At 48.3% G+C, this 18,196-nt stretch overlaps 1 protein-coding gene across 1 annotated transcript in view; it reads right to left on the bottom strand.

The window, feature by feature from the left end:
* SLC5A2 (solute carrier family 5 member 2) overlaps positions 1 to 17,979 on the bottom strand; it is a gene marked incomplete at its 3' end in the record, with an annotated part of 62,353 nt that extends 44,374 nt beyond the window's left edge. The window contains exon 1 of the mRNA XM_082261221.1: positions 17,820 to 17,979. Within this exon, the coding sequence (XP_082117347.1) occupies positions 17,820 to 17,945 (126 nt within the window). The 5' untranslated portion in view covers positions 17,946 to 17,979. The remainder of the gene's footprint in view (positions 1 to 17,819) is intronic.
* Positions 17,980 to 18,196: the final 217 nt, after the last annotated feature.

Here is an 18,196-nt window from a genome sequence, read left to right as displayed (position 1 = left end):
CTTCCTGAGGACCGGTGCCCAGAACTGGACAGCATACTCCAGATGTGGCCGGACCAGAGTCTTGTAGAGTGGAAGAATAATCTATTTATTTCTGGAGTGAATCCCCTTTTTTATACATCCCAGTATTCTGTTGGCTTTGCTTGCGGCGGCTTGGCATTGCATGCCACTGCCAAGCCTGTTGTCTACCAGTAGCCCCAGGTCCTTTTCCATCCTAGACTCACCCAGAGGTTCCCCCCCCTAGTGAGTAGCTTGCTTTCTGGTTTCTGGCACCCAAGTGCATTACTTTACATTTATCAACATTAAACCTCATCTGCCATGTAGTTGCCCCCCCCCCACCCCGTTATTTTGTTCAGGTCCGCTTGTAAGGTTTCCACATCCTGCATAGAAGATATTGGCATGCTTAGTTTAGTATCATCTGCAAATACTGAGATTGTACTCGATATCCCCTCCTCTAGATCATTTATGAATAAATTAAACAGGATTGGTCCCAGGACAGAACCCTGGGGGACCCCGCTTTTACATACACTGCGAGCCGGTGATATGAGGAGAATTACTACTCTAGATTTACCAGATGATCACCCAGAGCTCTCTTAAAGGCACAGCTATTATTTGTTGCAGGTGAGCGCACATTTCAGCCGGACACATTGCTGGAAGATCTCAGTGTGTCACTTCACTACTTTGGTGCACTTATTTCTTCACGGGTTTAAGGAACTTCACGGATATATTTTTGGTTTATGGATTTTGTTTTTTCCTTTTTGCCATGTTTTATCATTTGTATTGTGACAATATTACACTATATTGTTTTTTTTTGTTTTTTTCTACACATTTGGGAATCTCGTGGCAAGGAGAATTTTAGTTATTCACCACTGTTATTGGATGAAGATTTCATGGACTTTTTCAAGCACTGAAGTCTATGGAGATTTTCTAAGCAATGAGTTTATGCTCTATAGGTGAGAGCACACTACAAGCCATCTTATGAATGGATGAACTTTGATATATTATGTTTGTCACTAGGAGATGAGACGTATCCACTGATTGATTCATTTTATTTATTCATTATTCTATATTTATTTTATTTATCATTTTATGTGCAATTTTTTTTCATTTCACCCTATCTCACACCTGAATAGCGCACCACCATATTTACACTAATTCCAGTTTACATCTAAGCTATTGTTGGCTAGTCTTGGGTGCTCAGTAGATGTGCAGAACCGAAAGATTTGTTTCCTTTCCTTCTGGATAGATTCGTTGTGTTACTAATTTTGTTACGTTATGGAATTCCTTTCGTTTGGTTTCGGAATTAGTACGTTTTGTTTGGTTTTTGTTAAATTTAATTTCGATTTCATGAAAATCTGTTTCATTTAATAATTTAATAACGAATTCCAACTTTTCAGATCGATTTGAATTCTGTGTGAAGAAATAGCTGGTTGTTAAGCAGTGGACCGGGAAGCCGCTCCCTCACTCAAACAACCACGGCTTCCCCACTGACAGATGAATGTAAAGGAAAGAATGCTGGCAATTGCCTGGCCATAGAAAAATGGCATGGGGTCCCCCTCCAGTCCATACCAGGCCCTTCGGGTCTGATATGGATTTTAAAGGGGAACGCCATGCCAAAATTAAAAAAAAAAAAAAAAACAGCATGGGGTCCCCTCCAAAATCCATAACAGACCCCCAGAAAAGGGGTTCTTCCCATAGGCATAAGTTTTTACATTCACACAAAATTAGGAAATTGTAGGATTACAGTCAGGTGTACAATTAACCAATCATAACAAGCAAGTGCTAATGATCATCAATTTCATATGACTGTGGAAACGCCCATCCACTGTAGGGAGAAGTCTGGAGGAAACCGGTGGAACACAGGTACACCCATTTACTGTCTGGAAAGGTCTGGAAGAAACTGGTGGGACCCAGCTAAACCCATCTACTGTAGGGAGAAGTCTGGAGCAAACCAGTGGGTCCCAGGTACACCCATCTATTGTCCAGAGAAGTCTGAAAACCAGTGAGACCCAGGTACGCCCATCTCCTGCCTGGAGAAGTCTGGTGGCAACCAGTAGGACCCAGGTACACCCATCTACTGTCCGGAGAAGTCTGGAGACCAGTGAGACCCAGGTACGCCCATTTCCTGTCCAGAGAAGTCTGGTGGAAACCAGTTGGAGCCAGGTACGCCCATCTACTGTCCAGAGAAGCCTGGTGGAAGCCAGGGGGGCCCAAGAACACCCATCTACTCTCTGGAAAAGTCTGATGGAAACTTGCAGGACTAAGGGAACAATCATCTACTGTCTGGAAAAGTCTGTTGGGACCCAGGTACCCCAATGTACTGTCTAGAGAAGTCTGGTGGAAAACAGTGGGACCCAGGTACACCCATCTACTGTCCGGAGAAACCTGGTGGAAACCGGGGAGCCCAAGAATGCTCATCTACTCTCTGGAGAAGTCTGATTGAAACCTGTAGGACCCAGGTACGCCCATCTACTGTTCGGAGAAGTCTGGTGGAATCCAGTGGGACCCAGGTTCACCCATCTACTGTACAGAGAAGTCTGGAGAAAACTAGTGGGACCCAGATACCGCCATCTACTGTCTGGAAAAGGCTGGTGGAAGCCAGCGGAACCCAGGCACACCCATCTACTCTCCAGATAAGTCTGGAGGAAACCAGTGGGACCCAGGTACATCCATCTACTGCCCTGAGAAGTCTAGAGGAAACCAGAGGGATCCAGGTACACCCATCTACTGCAAGGAGAAGTCTGGAAGAAACCAGTGGGACCCAGGTACACCCATCTACTGTCTGGGAAAGTCTGGAGGAAACCGGTGGAACACCCATCTATTGCACCATGAAGCCTGCAGGAAACCAGCGGGACCCAAGTACGCCCATGTACTGACCAGAGAAGTCTGGTGGAAAAAAGTGGGACCCAGGTACGCCCATCTACAGTCTGGAAAAGCTTGGTGGAAGCCAGTGGGACCCAAGTACACCCATCTGCTGTCTGAAGAAGTCTGGTGGAAACCAGTAGCACCTAGGTACGACAATATACTGTCCGGAGAAGTCTGGTGACCAGTGAAACCCAGGTACACCCATCTACCATCCAGTGACATCTAGGGGAAACCAGTGGGACCCAGGTATGCCCACCTACTGTCCGGAAAAGTCTGGTGGCAACCAGTAGGAGCCAGGTACGCCTATCTACTTTCCGGAGAAGTCTGGTGGAAACCGGGGGGCCCAAGAACGCCATTCTACCCTCATGAGAAGTCTGATGGAAACACGTAGGACCCAGGTAAGCCCATCTACTGTTCGGAGAAGTCAGGTGGAAATGAGTGGGACCCAGGTACGCCCATCTACTGTCTGGAGAAGTCTTTTGGGACCCAGGTACCCCCATGTACTGTCTGGAGAAGTCTGGCGGAAACCAGTGGGGCATAGGTACCCCCATCTACTGTCCGGCAACATCTGGAGGAAACCAGTGGGACCCAGGTACACCCATCTACTGTACAGAGAAGTCTGGAGGAAACCACTGGGATCCAGGTACACCCATCTACTGTCCAGAGAAGTCTGGAGGAAACCAGTGGGACCCAGGTACGCCCCATCTACTGTCGGTAGAAGTCTGATAGAAACTAGTTGCACCCAGGTACACCCATCTACTGTTCAGGGAAGTTTGGTGGAAACCCTGTAGACCCAGGTAAGCCCATCTACTGTCTGTAAAAGTCTGATGGAAGTCAGTGGGACCCAGGTACATCCATCTGCCGCCTTGAGAAGTCTGGTGGGACCCAGGTACCCCCATCTACTGTCCGCAGAAGTCTGGTGGAGATCAGTGGGACCAAGGTATGCCTGTCTACTGTCCAGAGATGTCTGGAGGAAACCAGTGGGTCCCAGGTACACCCTTCTATTGTCCAGAGAAGTCTGGTGGAAAGCAATGGGACCCAGGTACATCCATCTACTGTCCGAAGATTTCTGGAGGAAACCAGTAGCACCAAGTTACCCCCAGCTACTGTCCAGAAAAGTCTGGTGGAGGCCTCTGGGACCCAGGTTTACCCATCTACTGCCCGGAGGAGTCTGGTGGAACCCAGTGGGACCCAGATACATCCATCTACTGTCCGAAGAAGCATGGTGGAAACCAGTGGGACCCAAGTACGCCCATGTACTGTCTGTAGAAGTCTGATGGAAACCTGTGGGACCCAGGTACAAACATCTGCCGTCTTGTGAAGTTTGGTGGGACCCAGGTACCCCCATCTACTGTCCGCAGAAGTCTGGTGGAGACCAGTGGGACCAACGTATGCCTGTCTACTGTCCAGGGATGTCTGAAGGAAACCAGTGGGTACCAGGTACACCCATCTACTGTCAGGAAAAGTCTGGTGGAAACCAGTGGGACCCAGCTACGCCCATCTACTGTCCAGAGTAGCGTGGTGGAAAGCAATGGGACCCAGGTACACCTATCTACTGTCTGGAGAAGTCTGGAAAAAACAAGTGGGACCCAGGTACCACCATCTACTGTAAAGAAAAGTATATAGAAAACAAGTAGGTACACCCAACTACTGTCCAGAAAAGTTTGGTGGAGGCCACTGGGACCCAGGTTTACCCATCTACTGCCCGGAGGAGTCTGGTGGAAACCAGTGGGTCCCAGATACATCCATCTACTGTCCGAAGAAGCATGGTGGAAACCAGTGGGACCCAAGTACGGCCATGTACTGTCTGTAGTAGTCTGATGGAAACCTGTGGGACCCAGGTACAAACATCTGCCATCTTGTGAAGTTTGGTGGGACCCAGGTACCCCCATCTACTGTCCGCAGAAGTCTGGTCTGAAAAAGTATGATGGAAACCAGTGGGACCAAGGTATGCCTGTCCACTGTTCGGAGATGTCTGGAGAAAACAAGTGGGACCCAGGTATGCCCAACTACTGTAGGGAGAAGTCTGCTGGAAACTAGTGGGACCAAGGTACTTCCATCTACTGTCCGGAGAAGTCTCGTGGAAACCAGTGGGACCAAGGGTTACCCATCTACTGTCCGGAGAAATCTGGAGAAAACCAGTGGGACCCAGGTAACCCCATTTACTGTGCCGAGAAGTCTACAGGTAACCAGTGGGACCCAGGTACGCCCATCTAATGTCCAGAGAAGTCTGGAGGAAACCAGTGGGGCCCCGGTACAACCATCTACTCTCCAGAGAAGTCTGGAGAAAACCGGTGGAACCCAGGTACACCCATCTACTGTGTGAAGAAGTCTGGTAAAAACCAGTTGAACCCAGGTACACCCATCTACTGGAAACCAGAAACAGACAGAGGGTGCACCGGTCTAGTACATTATCCTTAAAAAAAGATTTTTTAATTTGATAAAAGAAAGGTACTCACAAACGAGTGGGACCCAGGCACCCCAACTACTGTCTGGAGAAGTCTGGAGGAAACCAGTGGAACCCAGGTACACCCATCTACTGCCCAGAGAAGTCTGGAGGAAACCAGTGGGATCCAGGCACACCCATCTACTGTCTGGGAAAGTCTGGAGGAAACCGGTGGAACCCAGGTACCGCCATTTACTGTCCAGAGAAGTGTGGTTGAAACCAGTGGGACTCATTTACTCCCATCTGCTGTCTGGAAAAGTCTGATGGAAACCAGTTGGACCCAGGTACACCCATCTATTGTCTGGCAAAGTCTAGAGGAAACCAGTGGGATCCAGGTACCCCATCTACTGTGTGGAGAAGTCTGGATGAAACCAGTGGGATCCAAGTACCTCCATCTACTGTCTGGAGAAGTCTGGAGGAAACCGGTGGAACCCAGGTACCTCCATTTACTGTCCAGAGAAGTGTGGTTGAAACCAGGGGGACCCAGGTACCCCCTTCTACTGTCCAGAAAAGTCTGGAGAAAGCCAGTGGGACCAAGGTACCCCCATCTATTGTCTGGAGAAGTCTGGAGGAAACCAGTGGGACCCAGGTACCCCATCTACTGTCCATAGAAGTCTGGCCAGAGGAGGTTTTAATGAAAGAATTGCTACCAAACAGCCTCCAATGGAAAAAAATTGGGCTAAACGACTCAGCTATGCAGGAAGAAAGGAGGGGGGGGGGGCTAGGAAAACAGTGGCAGGCTCTGGACTGAGGAGTCACAATGTGAAATATTTGGCTGTAGCAGGAGGCAGTTTGTTGGGGGAAGGGCTGGACAGCGGTACAATAATGAGTGCCTGCAGCCAACTGTGAAGCATGGTGGAGGTTCCTTGCAAGTTTGGGGCTGCATTTCTGCTACTGGAGTTGGAGATTTGGTCAGGATCAATGCTGAGAAATGCAGGCAGATACTTGTCCATCATGCCATACCATCAGGGAGGCGTGTGATTGGCCGATAATGTATTCTGCAGCAGGACAATTCCCACCCTCCCCCCACCAAACATCCAGCCAATGTCATTAAGAAGTATCTTCAGCGTAAAGGAGGAGTCCTGGAAGTGATGGTTTGGCCCCCACAGAGCCCCGATCCCACCATCATGGAGTCTGTGTGGGATAAAGAATTGGAGGCAGCCGACATCCACAGACAATCTGTGCTTAGTCCTCCAAGATGTACATAGAACAACTTACCTGCCAAAGAACAACCTACCTGCCATAGAAAAACCTACCTGTCATAGAGCCACCTACCTACCATAGAGCCACCTACCTGCCATAGAACAACTTACCTGCCAAAGAACCACCTTCCTGCCATAGAACAACCTACCTGCCATAGAAAAACCTACCTGTCATAGAGCCACCTACCTGCCATAGAGCCACCTACCTGCCATAGAACAACTTACCTGCCATAGAGCCACCTACCTGCCATAGAACAAGTTACATGTAATAGAATCACCTTCCTGCCATAGAGCCACCTACCTGCCATAGAACAACCTACCTGCCATAGACCCACCTACCTGCCATAGGACCACCTGCCTGCCTTGGAACAACCTACCTGCCATAGAGCCACCTACCTGCCATAGGACCACCTGCCTGCCTTGGAACAACCTACCTGCCAAAATCCTTCACACATTGGGTGCAAGTCTACCTGGAAGAAGGTGGGGGGAGGGAGGAGAGAGAGGGGGAGGGGGGACCCCAAATATTGATTGCATTTTCTTCATTGATATAAATAAATTATTAACACTTCGATGTCTGGAAACATTCTTCATTCACAGCATCACACTGTTGTGGAAATTGTATTAATATTTATGTGGACGTTTCTTCAGGATGTATTTTAGTTACATTGTCATTATGTCTCCCAGTGTCAGTTTACCGGTAATCGCTATGAACAGCGAATATTGCTTTAACTGGCATTGAGGAAAGACCTGTTAGTGGAAATCTTCCATTAGATGGGATTGCACAATACTTGTAGCCTGATCTATGGCAGCGCAAGGAGAAATCCATCGCACAAATATATATCCGCCATCCGGGGCCCTGGCTATTTACTGCGGAGATATGTTTGTGATGTGGAATTCTTATAGTTTTACCAGGATTAATGGCTGGCATATTTCTGTCATATTTGATCCGTATGATTGAAATGCTATTTCCTTTGCAGATATAATATTCACTGGAACAATAGCATGATCACTATCAGGTATGGTTTATATGAACTATATTATATAGGATTCACTCTAACAGGTTATGATGAGTCCATTCTTTTGGATTAGCATGGCCGAGTCCGTGAGATGGCAGCCATGTTTCTTTGTTCACATGGCAGTTAAGAGTCTTTGCACATGGCAATGTTCATACATAGGCATTTGCTCCTCTTTTCTATTGTACTTTTGAATGTATACACGTCTGTGATTGGTGGTCTTGAAGCCACTCCCTTCCTTTTGTTCACTTGCTATAAATAAACCTGCTCTGCTCTGAAGAAGACAGACTCTCACATACTCAGACACAGAGATCCGGCAGATGGCATTGATGTGACACAGCGATCGTCTGTTCCTTTCTTGTTGCCGAGTGCGATGGTCTAACCTTATAAAAAAGGGCCGTACATTGTACTTCTCAGTACAAGAGATTAATGGCGTTCAGCGCGTTTTATTATCTACAAGTTTCCAGCACACCGAGCAAATTTCTATGCTCCAAACTCCATTCATTTTCACCACACCTGCCTAGGACTTTTTCACAGTGTTGCAGGGGGAGGGGGGGGGGGGGGGAGGGGGTCAGGGTTCAGCACTCCGCTAGGATTATTCATGTGAATCCAGAATCTCCAATCAGCGAAAATTACACAAATTAAGCAAATTCCTTCTTCATGTAATACAGTTCATTATTTACCAACCAACCAACCAACCATCTCACCCCGAGCAACGCTCTGCACACCATCTCACCCCATACAATGGCCCTCTGCTTGCAGATTATAACACTCCCATACACTATTCTGCAGATCTCACCTCCTTACACTGCGACATTGCGGCGGACAGATCGGACCCCTAACTGACATTTTTGACACTTTTGGGGGTACCAGTGACATTACTACAGTAATCAGTGCTATAAATATGCACTGTTACTGTAATAATGACACTGGCAGGGAAGGGGTTAACTTTATTGGTGATCAAGGGGTTAATGTATGCCTGGTGCTTACTGACGTTTCTGGGGGGAGGGGATTGAGTGACACAGGGACAGATCGCAGGTTTACACAAGCGGGCGGATTTCCTCACTCGATCCCCGATGATCGGGGAAGAGCGGCAGTGATCAACGCCTCTCCTCCCCTGGCCCGACTCCCGCTGTGCCTGAATACAGCGGGAGCGAGCATCCGACGGCGCGCTCGCGCCGCCCACAGGGGGAGGAGTCCAGCGACGTAGGTCTACATCGCTGGACGATAACGAGCCACTGTGCCGCAGTATGCTCCATGTGAGCGGTTGGCAAGTGGTTAATGCTAGCAGGGTGGAAAGAAGGAAGTAATGATTGTACCTGTGGATATGGGTTGGTAAGTGGGGGAGGTTTCTGCACATTAGAGATCTCCTCGCATATTGTATCGATCTTATTTTTGAAGTGATTGGCGATCTCCTGGGCAATGAGTCAGTTAGAGGGCGGAGTTGGTGGAGGACAGAGTAGAGAGTTAAAGGTAGAGAAGAGATGACGGGGACTAGATGAGAATGTTTGGATGAGCCTGGTAAAATAGGTTTGCTTGGCAGTGAGGAGGCAGGAATAGCATTTTAGGAGGGCAGATTTATGATTGGTTGAAGTCTTCCTGGGACTTAGTCTTACGCCACAAGCGCTCAAGAGGGCGGCTACGTTTTCTGAGACTTCTGGTGTTGTCTGTTTGCCAGGGTTGTAGCGGTCGGGGCCGAATTTTGCATATAGTGAGGGGAGCACGTGCAGCGGGCAGAGGCGCCGATTGGCGGCCTTCTGGAGGTCATCGGGGCGCAGAGCAATGCGCCCTGATACTCCCCACTTTACTGATGTCCTGGCTGTGATTGGTCCAGACTCCAGCCTGGACCAATCACAGGAGGACATTCCGGGACCTGGTGACGTGACGCGTGTGGGCGGTGCACCGTCCCGGCGTCATGTGATCACCTTCCCGCCCGCCGGAGAGAGGAGAGCCGCGCCCGCGTGAGGAGTCGGAGTGGTCGGAAGTTCGCAGTCGCAGAAGAAGCACCGCTGCAGGTCACCGTCCGTCCGGTCCGTCCGTGAGTGTCAGTGAGGTAAGTTTGTGATGCCTAAGGGGGCACGCATACTGATCTCTGCATTGGGGGCATGTATGCTGGTCACTACATTGGGGGCACACACCCTGATCTCTGCATTGGGGGCACGTATGCTGGTCACTACATTGGAGGCACGCACGCTGATCTCTGCATTGGGGGCACGTATGCTGGTCACTACATTGGGGGCATGCACGCTGATCTCTGCATTGGGGGCACGTATGCTGGTCACTACATTGGGGGCACGCACGCTGATCTCTGCATTGGGGGCACATATGCTGGTCACTACATTGGGGGCATGCACGCTGATCTCTGCATTGGGGGCACATATGCTGGTCACTACATTGGGGGCATGCACGCTGATCTCTGCATTGGGGGCATGTATGCTGGTCACTACATTGGGGGCACGCACGCTGATCTCTGCATTGGGGGCATGTATGCTGGTCACTACATTGGGGGCACGCACGCTGATCTCTGCATTGGGGGCATGTATGCTGGTCACTGCATTGGGGGCACGCACGCTGATCTCTGCATTGGGGGCATGTATGCTGGTCACTACATTGGGGGCACGCACGCTGATCTCTGCATTGGGGGCATGTATGCTGGTCACTGCATTGGGGGCATGTACGCTGATCTCTGCATTGGGGGCATGTATGCTGGTCCCTACATTGGGGGCACGCACGCTGATCTCTGCATTGGGGGCATGTATACTGGTCACAACATTGGGGGCACACACACTGATCTCTGCATTGGGGGCATGTATGCTGGTCACTACATTGGGGGCATGCACGCTGATCTCTGCATTGGGGGCACCACGTATACTGGTCACTGCATTGGGGGCATGCACGCCGATCTCTGCATTGGGGGCATGTATACTGGTCACTACATTGAAAGGGGCATGTATGCTGGTCACTACATTGAAAGGGGGCATGTACGCTGGTCACTGCATTGAATTTGGGCATAAACGCTGGTCACTGCATTGAAAGGGGGGCTTGTACTGTGGGATTAGTGCTAGGGGGCCTGTACTGTTGGATTAGTGCTAAGGGGCCTGTACTGTTGGATTAGTGCTAGGGGGCCTGTACTGTGGGGTTTGTGCTAGGGGGTCTGTACTGTGGGGTTTGTGCTAGGGGGTCTGTACTGTGGGATTAGTGCTAGGGGGTCTGTACTGTGGGGTTTGTGCTAGGGGGTCTGTACTGTGGGGTTAGTGCTAGGGGGTCTGTACTGTGGGGTTAGTGCTAGGGGGTCTGTACTGTGGGGTTTGTGCTAGGGGGTCTGTACTGTGGGGTTTGTGCTAGGGGGTCTGTACTGTGGGATTAGTGCTAGGTGGTCTGTACTGTGGGATTAGTGCTAGGGGGCCTGTACTGTGGGGTTTGTGCTAGGGGGTCTGTACTGTGGGGTTTGTGCTAGGGGGTCTGTACTGTGGGGTTAGTGCTAGGGGGCCTGTACTGTGGGGTTAGTGCTAGGGGGTCTGTACTGTGGGGTTTGTGCTAGGGGGTCTGTACTGTGGGGTTTGTGCTAGGGGGTCTGTACTGTGGGGTTAGTGCTAGGGGGTCTGTACTGTGGGGTTTGTGCTAGGGGGCCTGTACTGTGGGGTTAGTGCTAGGGGGCCTGTACTGTGGGGTTAGTGCTAGGGGGCCTGTACTGTGGGGTTTGTGCTAGGGGGTCTGTACTGTGGGGTTAGTGCTAGGGGGTCTGTACTGTGGGGTTTGTGCTAGGGGGTCTGTACTGTGGGGTTAGTGCTAGGGGGCCTGTACTGTGGGGTTTGTGCTAGGGGGCCTGTACTGTGGGGTTTGTGCTAGGGGGTCTGTACTGTGGGGTTAGTGCTAGGGGGTCTGTACTGTTGGGTTAGTGCTAGGGGGTCTGTACTGTTGGATTAGTGCTAGGGGGCCTGTACTGTGGGGTTTGTGCTAGGGGGCCTGTACTGTGGGGTTTGTGCTAGGGGGCCTGTACTGTGGGGTTTGTGCTAGGGGGCCTGTACTGTGGGGTTTGTCCTAGGGGGCCTGTACTGTGGGGTTTGTGCTAGGGGGCCTGTACTGTGGGGTTAGTGCTAGGGGGCCTGTACTGTGGGGTTAGTGCTAGGGGGTCTGTACTGTGGGATTAGTGCTAGGGGGCCTGTACTGTGGGGTTTGTGCTAGGGGTCTGTACTGTGGGGTTTGTGCTAGGGGTCTGTACTGTGGGGTTTGTGCTAGGGGGTCTGTACTGTGGGGTTTGTGCTAGGGGGTCTGTACTGTGGGGTTTGTGCTAGGGGGTCTGTACTGTGGGGTTTGTGCTAGGGGGCCTGTACTGTTGGATTAGTGCTAGGGGGTCTGTACTGTGGGGTTTGTGCTAGGGGGCCTGTACTGTGGGGTTTGTGCTAGGGGGTCTGTACTGTGGGGTTTGTGCTAGGGGGCCTGTACTGTTGGATTAGTGCTAGGGGGTCTGTACTGTGGGGTTTGTGCTAGGGGGTCTGTACTGTGGGGTTTGTGCTAGGGGGCCTGTACTGTGGGGTTTGTGCTAGGGGGTCTGTACTGTGGGGTTTGTGCTAGGGGGTCTGTACTGTGTGGTTTGTACCACTCTCAGTCAGTGTATCCCATAATAGGGTGTCTCTCACAGTATATCCCATATTAGGGCCCCTGTTCCCTATTATGGGATATATTAGTACTGATGGACCCCTTAATATGTGATATATTGGGAGAATTTGTTCACGCAAGCAAAATACAGGGGACAAAATGGGTGGAGTCTATAAGGGGTGGGGCTTCTGAGAAATGGGAGGGGTCAAAATGGAAGGGCGGGGTCTTGCGCTCCACCATCTTAAAACTTCACCAGCCGCCACTGCTCAACCCTATATACACTCCACACTATATATACTCAACCCTATATACACACCATCCGATATACACTCCACCCCATATATACTCCAGACTATATATACTCCACCCCATAAACATTCCACCCTACATACACTCCACACTATATATATATATATATATATATATACTCAACCCTATATACACTCCTCCCTATGTAAATACCATCCGATATACACTGTACCCAATATTTACTCCCCTCTATATACACTCCACCTTACATATACTCCACCGTATAAACACACCATCCTATATACACTCCACTTCATATATACTCCATCCTTATGTAATGTAGACACCACGCTATATACACTCTACCCTATATAAACTGTACACACCCCACCCTATATACACTCCACCCAAAATATTTTCCACCTTATATATACACTCCACCCTATATATATATATATATATATACTGTATACACACCACCCTATATATATATATATATATATATATATATATATATATATATATTTATAGTATACACTCCACCATATATATATATACTGTATACACTCCACCCTATATTATATATATACTGTATACACTCCACCATATATATATATATATATTTATAGTATACACTCCACCATATATATATATATATATATATATATATATATACACATACTGTATACACTCCACCCTATATATATATATATATATACTATACACACTCCACCCTATATATATATATATATATATATATACTGTATACACTCCACCCTATATATATATATATATATATATATATATATATATATATATATATATATATATATACTGTATACACTCCACCCTATATATACTGTATACACTCCACCCTATATATATATATATATATATATATATACTGTATACACTCCACCCTATATATATATATATACTATATACACTCCACCCTATATATATATATATATATATATATATATATATATATACTGTATACACTCCACTATATATATATATATATATATATAGATATACTGTATATACTCCACCTTAAATACCTTATACACCCCCTATATACACTCCACCCTATGTATGGTATAATCTTCACTATATATATATATATATATTGTATAGACCACTCTATATAGTCCCCACCTGATACTGTATACACCCCACCCTATATACTGTATAAATGCAACCCCACCCTATAGATACTGTATATACTCCACCCAATGCTGTATACGCTCCACCCTATATATACTGTATACACTCCACCCTATATATACTGTATACACTCCACTCTATATATACTGTATACACTCCACTCTATATATACTGTATACACTCCACCCTATATATACTGTATACACTCCACCCTATATATACTGTATACACTCCACTCTATATTATTATACAGGATTTATATAGCGCCCACAGATTACCCAGGGGTTTACAATGTTAGGGCGGACAGTTCAGTTACAATCAAATCCAATATAGGAGGAATCAGAGGGCCCTGATCCTGACAGCTTACAATCTAAGAGGGAGGGTCAAGTGATACAAAAGGTAATAGCTGTGGGGGGGGGGGGGGGGGAGCTGATGGAGAAAATAAAAGAATAGTTGTTAGGTGGGGCAGGAAAGAGTTTTCAGGAATAGCCTAAAAGTAAATAGAGTTGGGGACAGTCTGATAGACTGGGGTAAGGAATTCCAAAGGATGGGAGAGGCTCAGGAGAAGTCTTGGAGGCGAGTATGGAAGGAGATGACCAGGGAGTGAGAGAAAAGGAGGTCTTGGGGGGAATGGAGAGGACGATTGGGTTGGTATTTGGAGACTAGGTTAGTGATGTAGTTGGGGGTTGAGTTGTCGATGGCTTTGTAAGTTATTGTTGATATTTTGAATTTAATAAGTTGGGTGAGTGGGAGCCAATGGAGGGATTGGCAGAGAGGGGTAGCAGACGCTGAGCGGTTTGTAAGGGGATGAGTCTGGCAGCAGCATTCATGATGGACTGAAGGGGGGAGGAACCTATTTAAAGGTAAGCCAATGAAAAGGGAGTTGCAGTAGTGGAGGCGAGAGATAACAAGGGAGTGGATTAGGAGCTCTGTGGTTTCATTGGTTAGGAAGGGATGACATTTGGAGATGTTGCGGAGGTTGAGGCGGAAAGCCTTGGATGGTGATTGGATGTGGGGCTGAAAGGAGTTCAGAGTCCAGGATAACACCGAGCACCTTGGCATGGGGGGATGGGTGGATGGTTGTACAGAGAAGTCGGGGGAAGAGGAATGTAGGGGAGGAAATATTAGGAGCTCAGTTTTGGAGAAGTTGAGTGACATCCAGACAGATATGGAGAGATAGATTTTGATGTATATACGGTATACACTCCATCCCATATACACTCCTCCCCATATACACTCCATCCCATATACACTCCTCCCCATATACACTCCTCCCCATATACACTCCTCCCCATATACACTCCATCCCATATACACTCCTCCCCATATACACTCCATCCCATACACACTCCTCCCCATATACACTCCTCCCCATACACACTCCATCCCATATACACTCCTCCCCATATACACTCCATCCCATATACACTCCTCCCCATATACACTCCACCCCATACACACTCCATCCCATATACACTCCTCCCCATATACACTCCTTCCCATATACACTCCACCCCATATACACTCCACCCCATACACACTCCATCCCATACACACTCCATCCCATACACACTCCTCCCCATATACACTCCATCCCATATACACTCCACCCCATATACACTCCATCCCATATACACTCCATCCCATATACACTCCTCCCCATATACACTCCATCCCATACACACACTCCATCCCATATACACTCCTCCCCATATACACTCCATCCCATATACACTCCATCCCATACACACTCCTCCCCATACACACTCCTCCCCATACACACTCCTCCCCATACACACTCCATCCCATACACACTCCTCCCCATACACACTCCTCCCCATACACACTCCACCCCATACACACTCCACCCCATACACACTCCACCCCATATACACTCCTCCCCATATACACTCCACCCCATATACACTCCATCCCATATACACTCCACCCCATATACACTCCATCCCATATACACTCCACCCCATATACACTCCATCCCATATACACTCCTCCCCATATACACTCCTCCCCATATACACTCCTCCCCATATACACTCCATCCCATATACACTCCTCCCCATATACACTCCATCCCATATACACTCCATCCCATATACACTCCTCCCCATATACACTCCATCCCATATACACTCCACCCCATATACACTTCTCCCCATATACACTTCTCCCCATATACACTCCATCCCATATACACTCCTCCCCATATACACTCCATCCCATAAACACTCCATCCCATATACACTCCTCCCCATATACACTCCATCCCATATACACTCCTCCCCATATACACTCCTCCCCATATACACTCCATCCCCATATACACTCCATCCCCATATACACTCCATCCCATATACACTCCTCCCCATATACACTCCTCCCCATATACACTCCTCCCCATATACACTCCTCCCCATATACACTCCTCCCCATATACACTCCATCCCATATACACTCCATCCCATATACACTCCATCCCATATACACTCCACCCCATATACACTCCATCCCATATACACTCCACCCCATATACACTCCTCCCCATATACACTCCTCCCCATATACACTCCATCCCATATACACTCCACCCCATATACACTCCACCCCATATACACTCCTCCCCATATACACTCCTCCCCATATACACTCCATCCCATATACACTCCATCCCATATACACTCCATCCCATATACACTCCATCCCATATACACTCCTCCCCATATACACTCCATCCCATATACACTCCTCCCCATATACACTCCTCCCCATATACACTCCATCCCATATACACTCCTCCCCATATACACTCCATCCCATATACACTCCTCCCCATATACACTCCTCCCCATATACACTCCTCCCCATATACACTCCTCCCCATATACACTCCATCCCATACACACACTCCATCCCATATACACTCCATCCCATATACACTCCATCCCATATACACTCCATCCCATATACACTCCATCCCATACACACTCCTCCCCATATACACTCCACCCCATATACACTCCTCCCCATATACACTCCATCCCATATACACTCCACCCCATATACACTCCATCCCATATACACTCCACCCCATATACACTCCACCCCATATACACTCCTCCCCATATACACTCCATCCCATATACACTCCTCCCCATATACACTCCACCCCATATACACTCCTCCCCATATACACTCCTCCCCATATACACTCCTCCCCATATACACTCCTCCCCATATACACTCCATCCCATATACACTCCATCCCATATACACTCCTCCCCATATACACTCCATCCCATATACACTCCACCCCATATACACTTCTCCCCATATACACTTCTCCCCATATACACTCCACCCCATATACACTTCTCCCCATATACACTCCATCCCATATACACTCCTCCCCATATACACTCCTCCCCATATACACTCCATCCCATATACACTCCACCCCATATACACTCCATCCCATATACACTCCTCCCCATATACACTCCATCCCATAAACACTCCATCCCATATACACTCCTCCCCATATACACTCCATCCCATATACACTCCTCCCCATATACACTCCTCCCCATATACACTCCTCCCCATATACACTCCATCCCCATATACACTCCTCCCCATATACACTCCATCCCATATACACTCCATCCCATATACACTCCTCCCCATATACACTCCATCCCATATACACTCCTCCCCATATACACTCCATCCCATATACACTCCTCCCCATATACACTCCATCCCATATACACTCCATCCCATATACACTCCTCCCCATATACACTCCATCCCATATACACTCCATCCCATATACACTCCTCCCCATATACACTCCTCCCCATATACACTCCTCCCCATATACACTCCTCCCCATATACACTCCTCCCCATATACACTCCTCCATGAATGAGGAATAATGGCGCTCTCCTCAATGTACAATCAGCCCATACACACAATGGTCTCCCTCTCCTTCCACTAGACACTCCATTGTCTCGTAGTTCAGAATATTCTGCTTATAGGATGAGCCCCCGGTGAGAGAAACATGTTGACAACCTCATACATGAGATGACATCTCTTCCTATATTATAATATATGGATGGCGGAGATTCCTCTCCCATGTCAGTGTGGGCGGAGCTCTGGGCCATACATATGGATGGAAGCCAAAGACAAGAAAAGAGCCACCAAACCTCGGGGGAGGGGAATGCAATCTCACTAGGCAGTAGCGCAGAATGCGCAGTCACTCACCCACAGGCCGACTCCAATAACGATGAGAAAATAGGTGACGATCACCCCAATGTCTGCGGGGTTACTGATGGTGGCTGAGTGTTCGGTATCAGAGAGGGACTGGCTGGTGGGTGGAATGGTGGTCATTGTGCGTCTCTCTTCCTTCCGTCTCTCTTCTCTGTCTCTCTTCCTTCCGTCTCTCTTCCTTCCTTCTCTCTTCCTTCCTTCTCTCTTCCTTCCGTCTCTCTTCTCTGTCTCTCTTCCTTCCGTCTCTCTTCTCTGTCTCTCTTCCTTCCGTCGCTCTTCCTTCCGTCGCTCTTCTCTGTCTCTCTTCCTTCCGTCGCTCTTCCTTCCGTCGCTCTTCTCTGTCTCTCTTCCTTCCGTCGCTCTTCCTTCCG

Source organism: Pelophylax lessonae (assembly GCF_965119305.1).
Source record: "Pelophylax lessonae genome assembly, chromosome: 6".
Classification (NCBI taxonomy): domain Eukaryota; kingdom Metazoa; phylum Chordata; class Amphibia; order Anura; family Ranidae; genus Pelophylax; species Pelophylax lessonae.
This window is presented reverse-complemented; position numbering and strand designations above follow the sequence as displayed.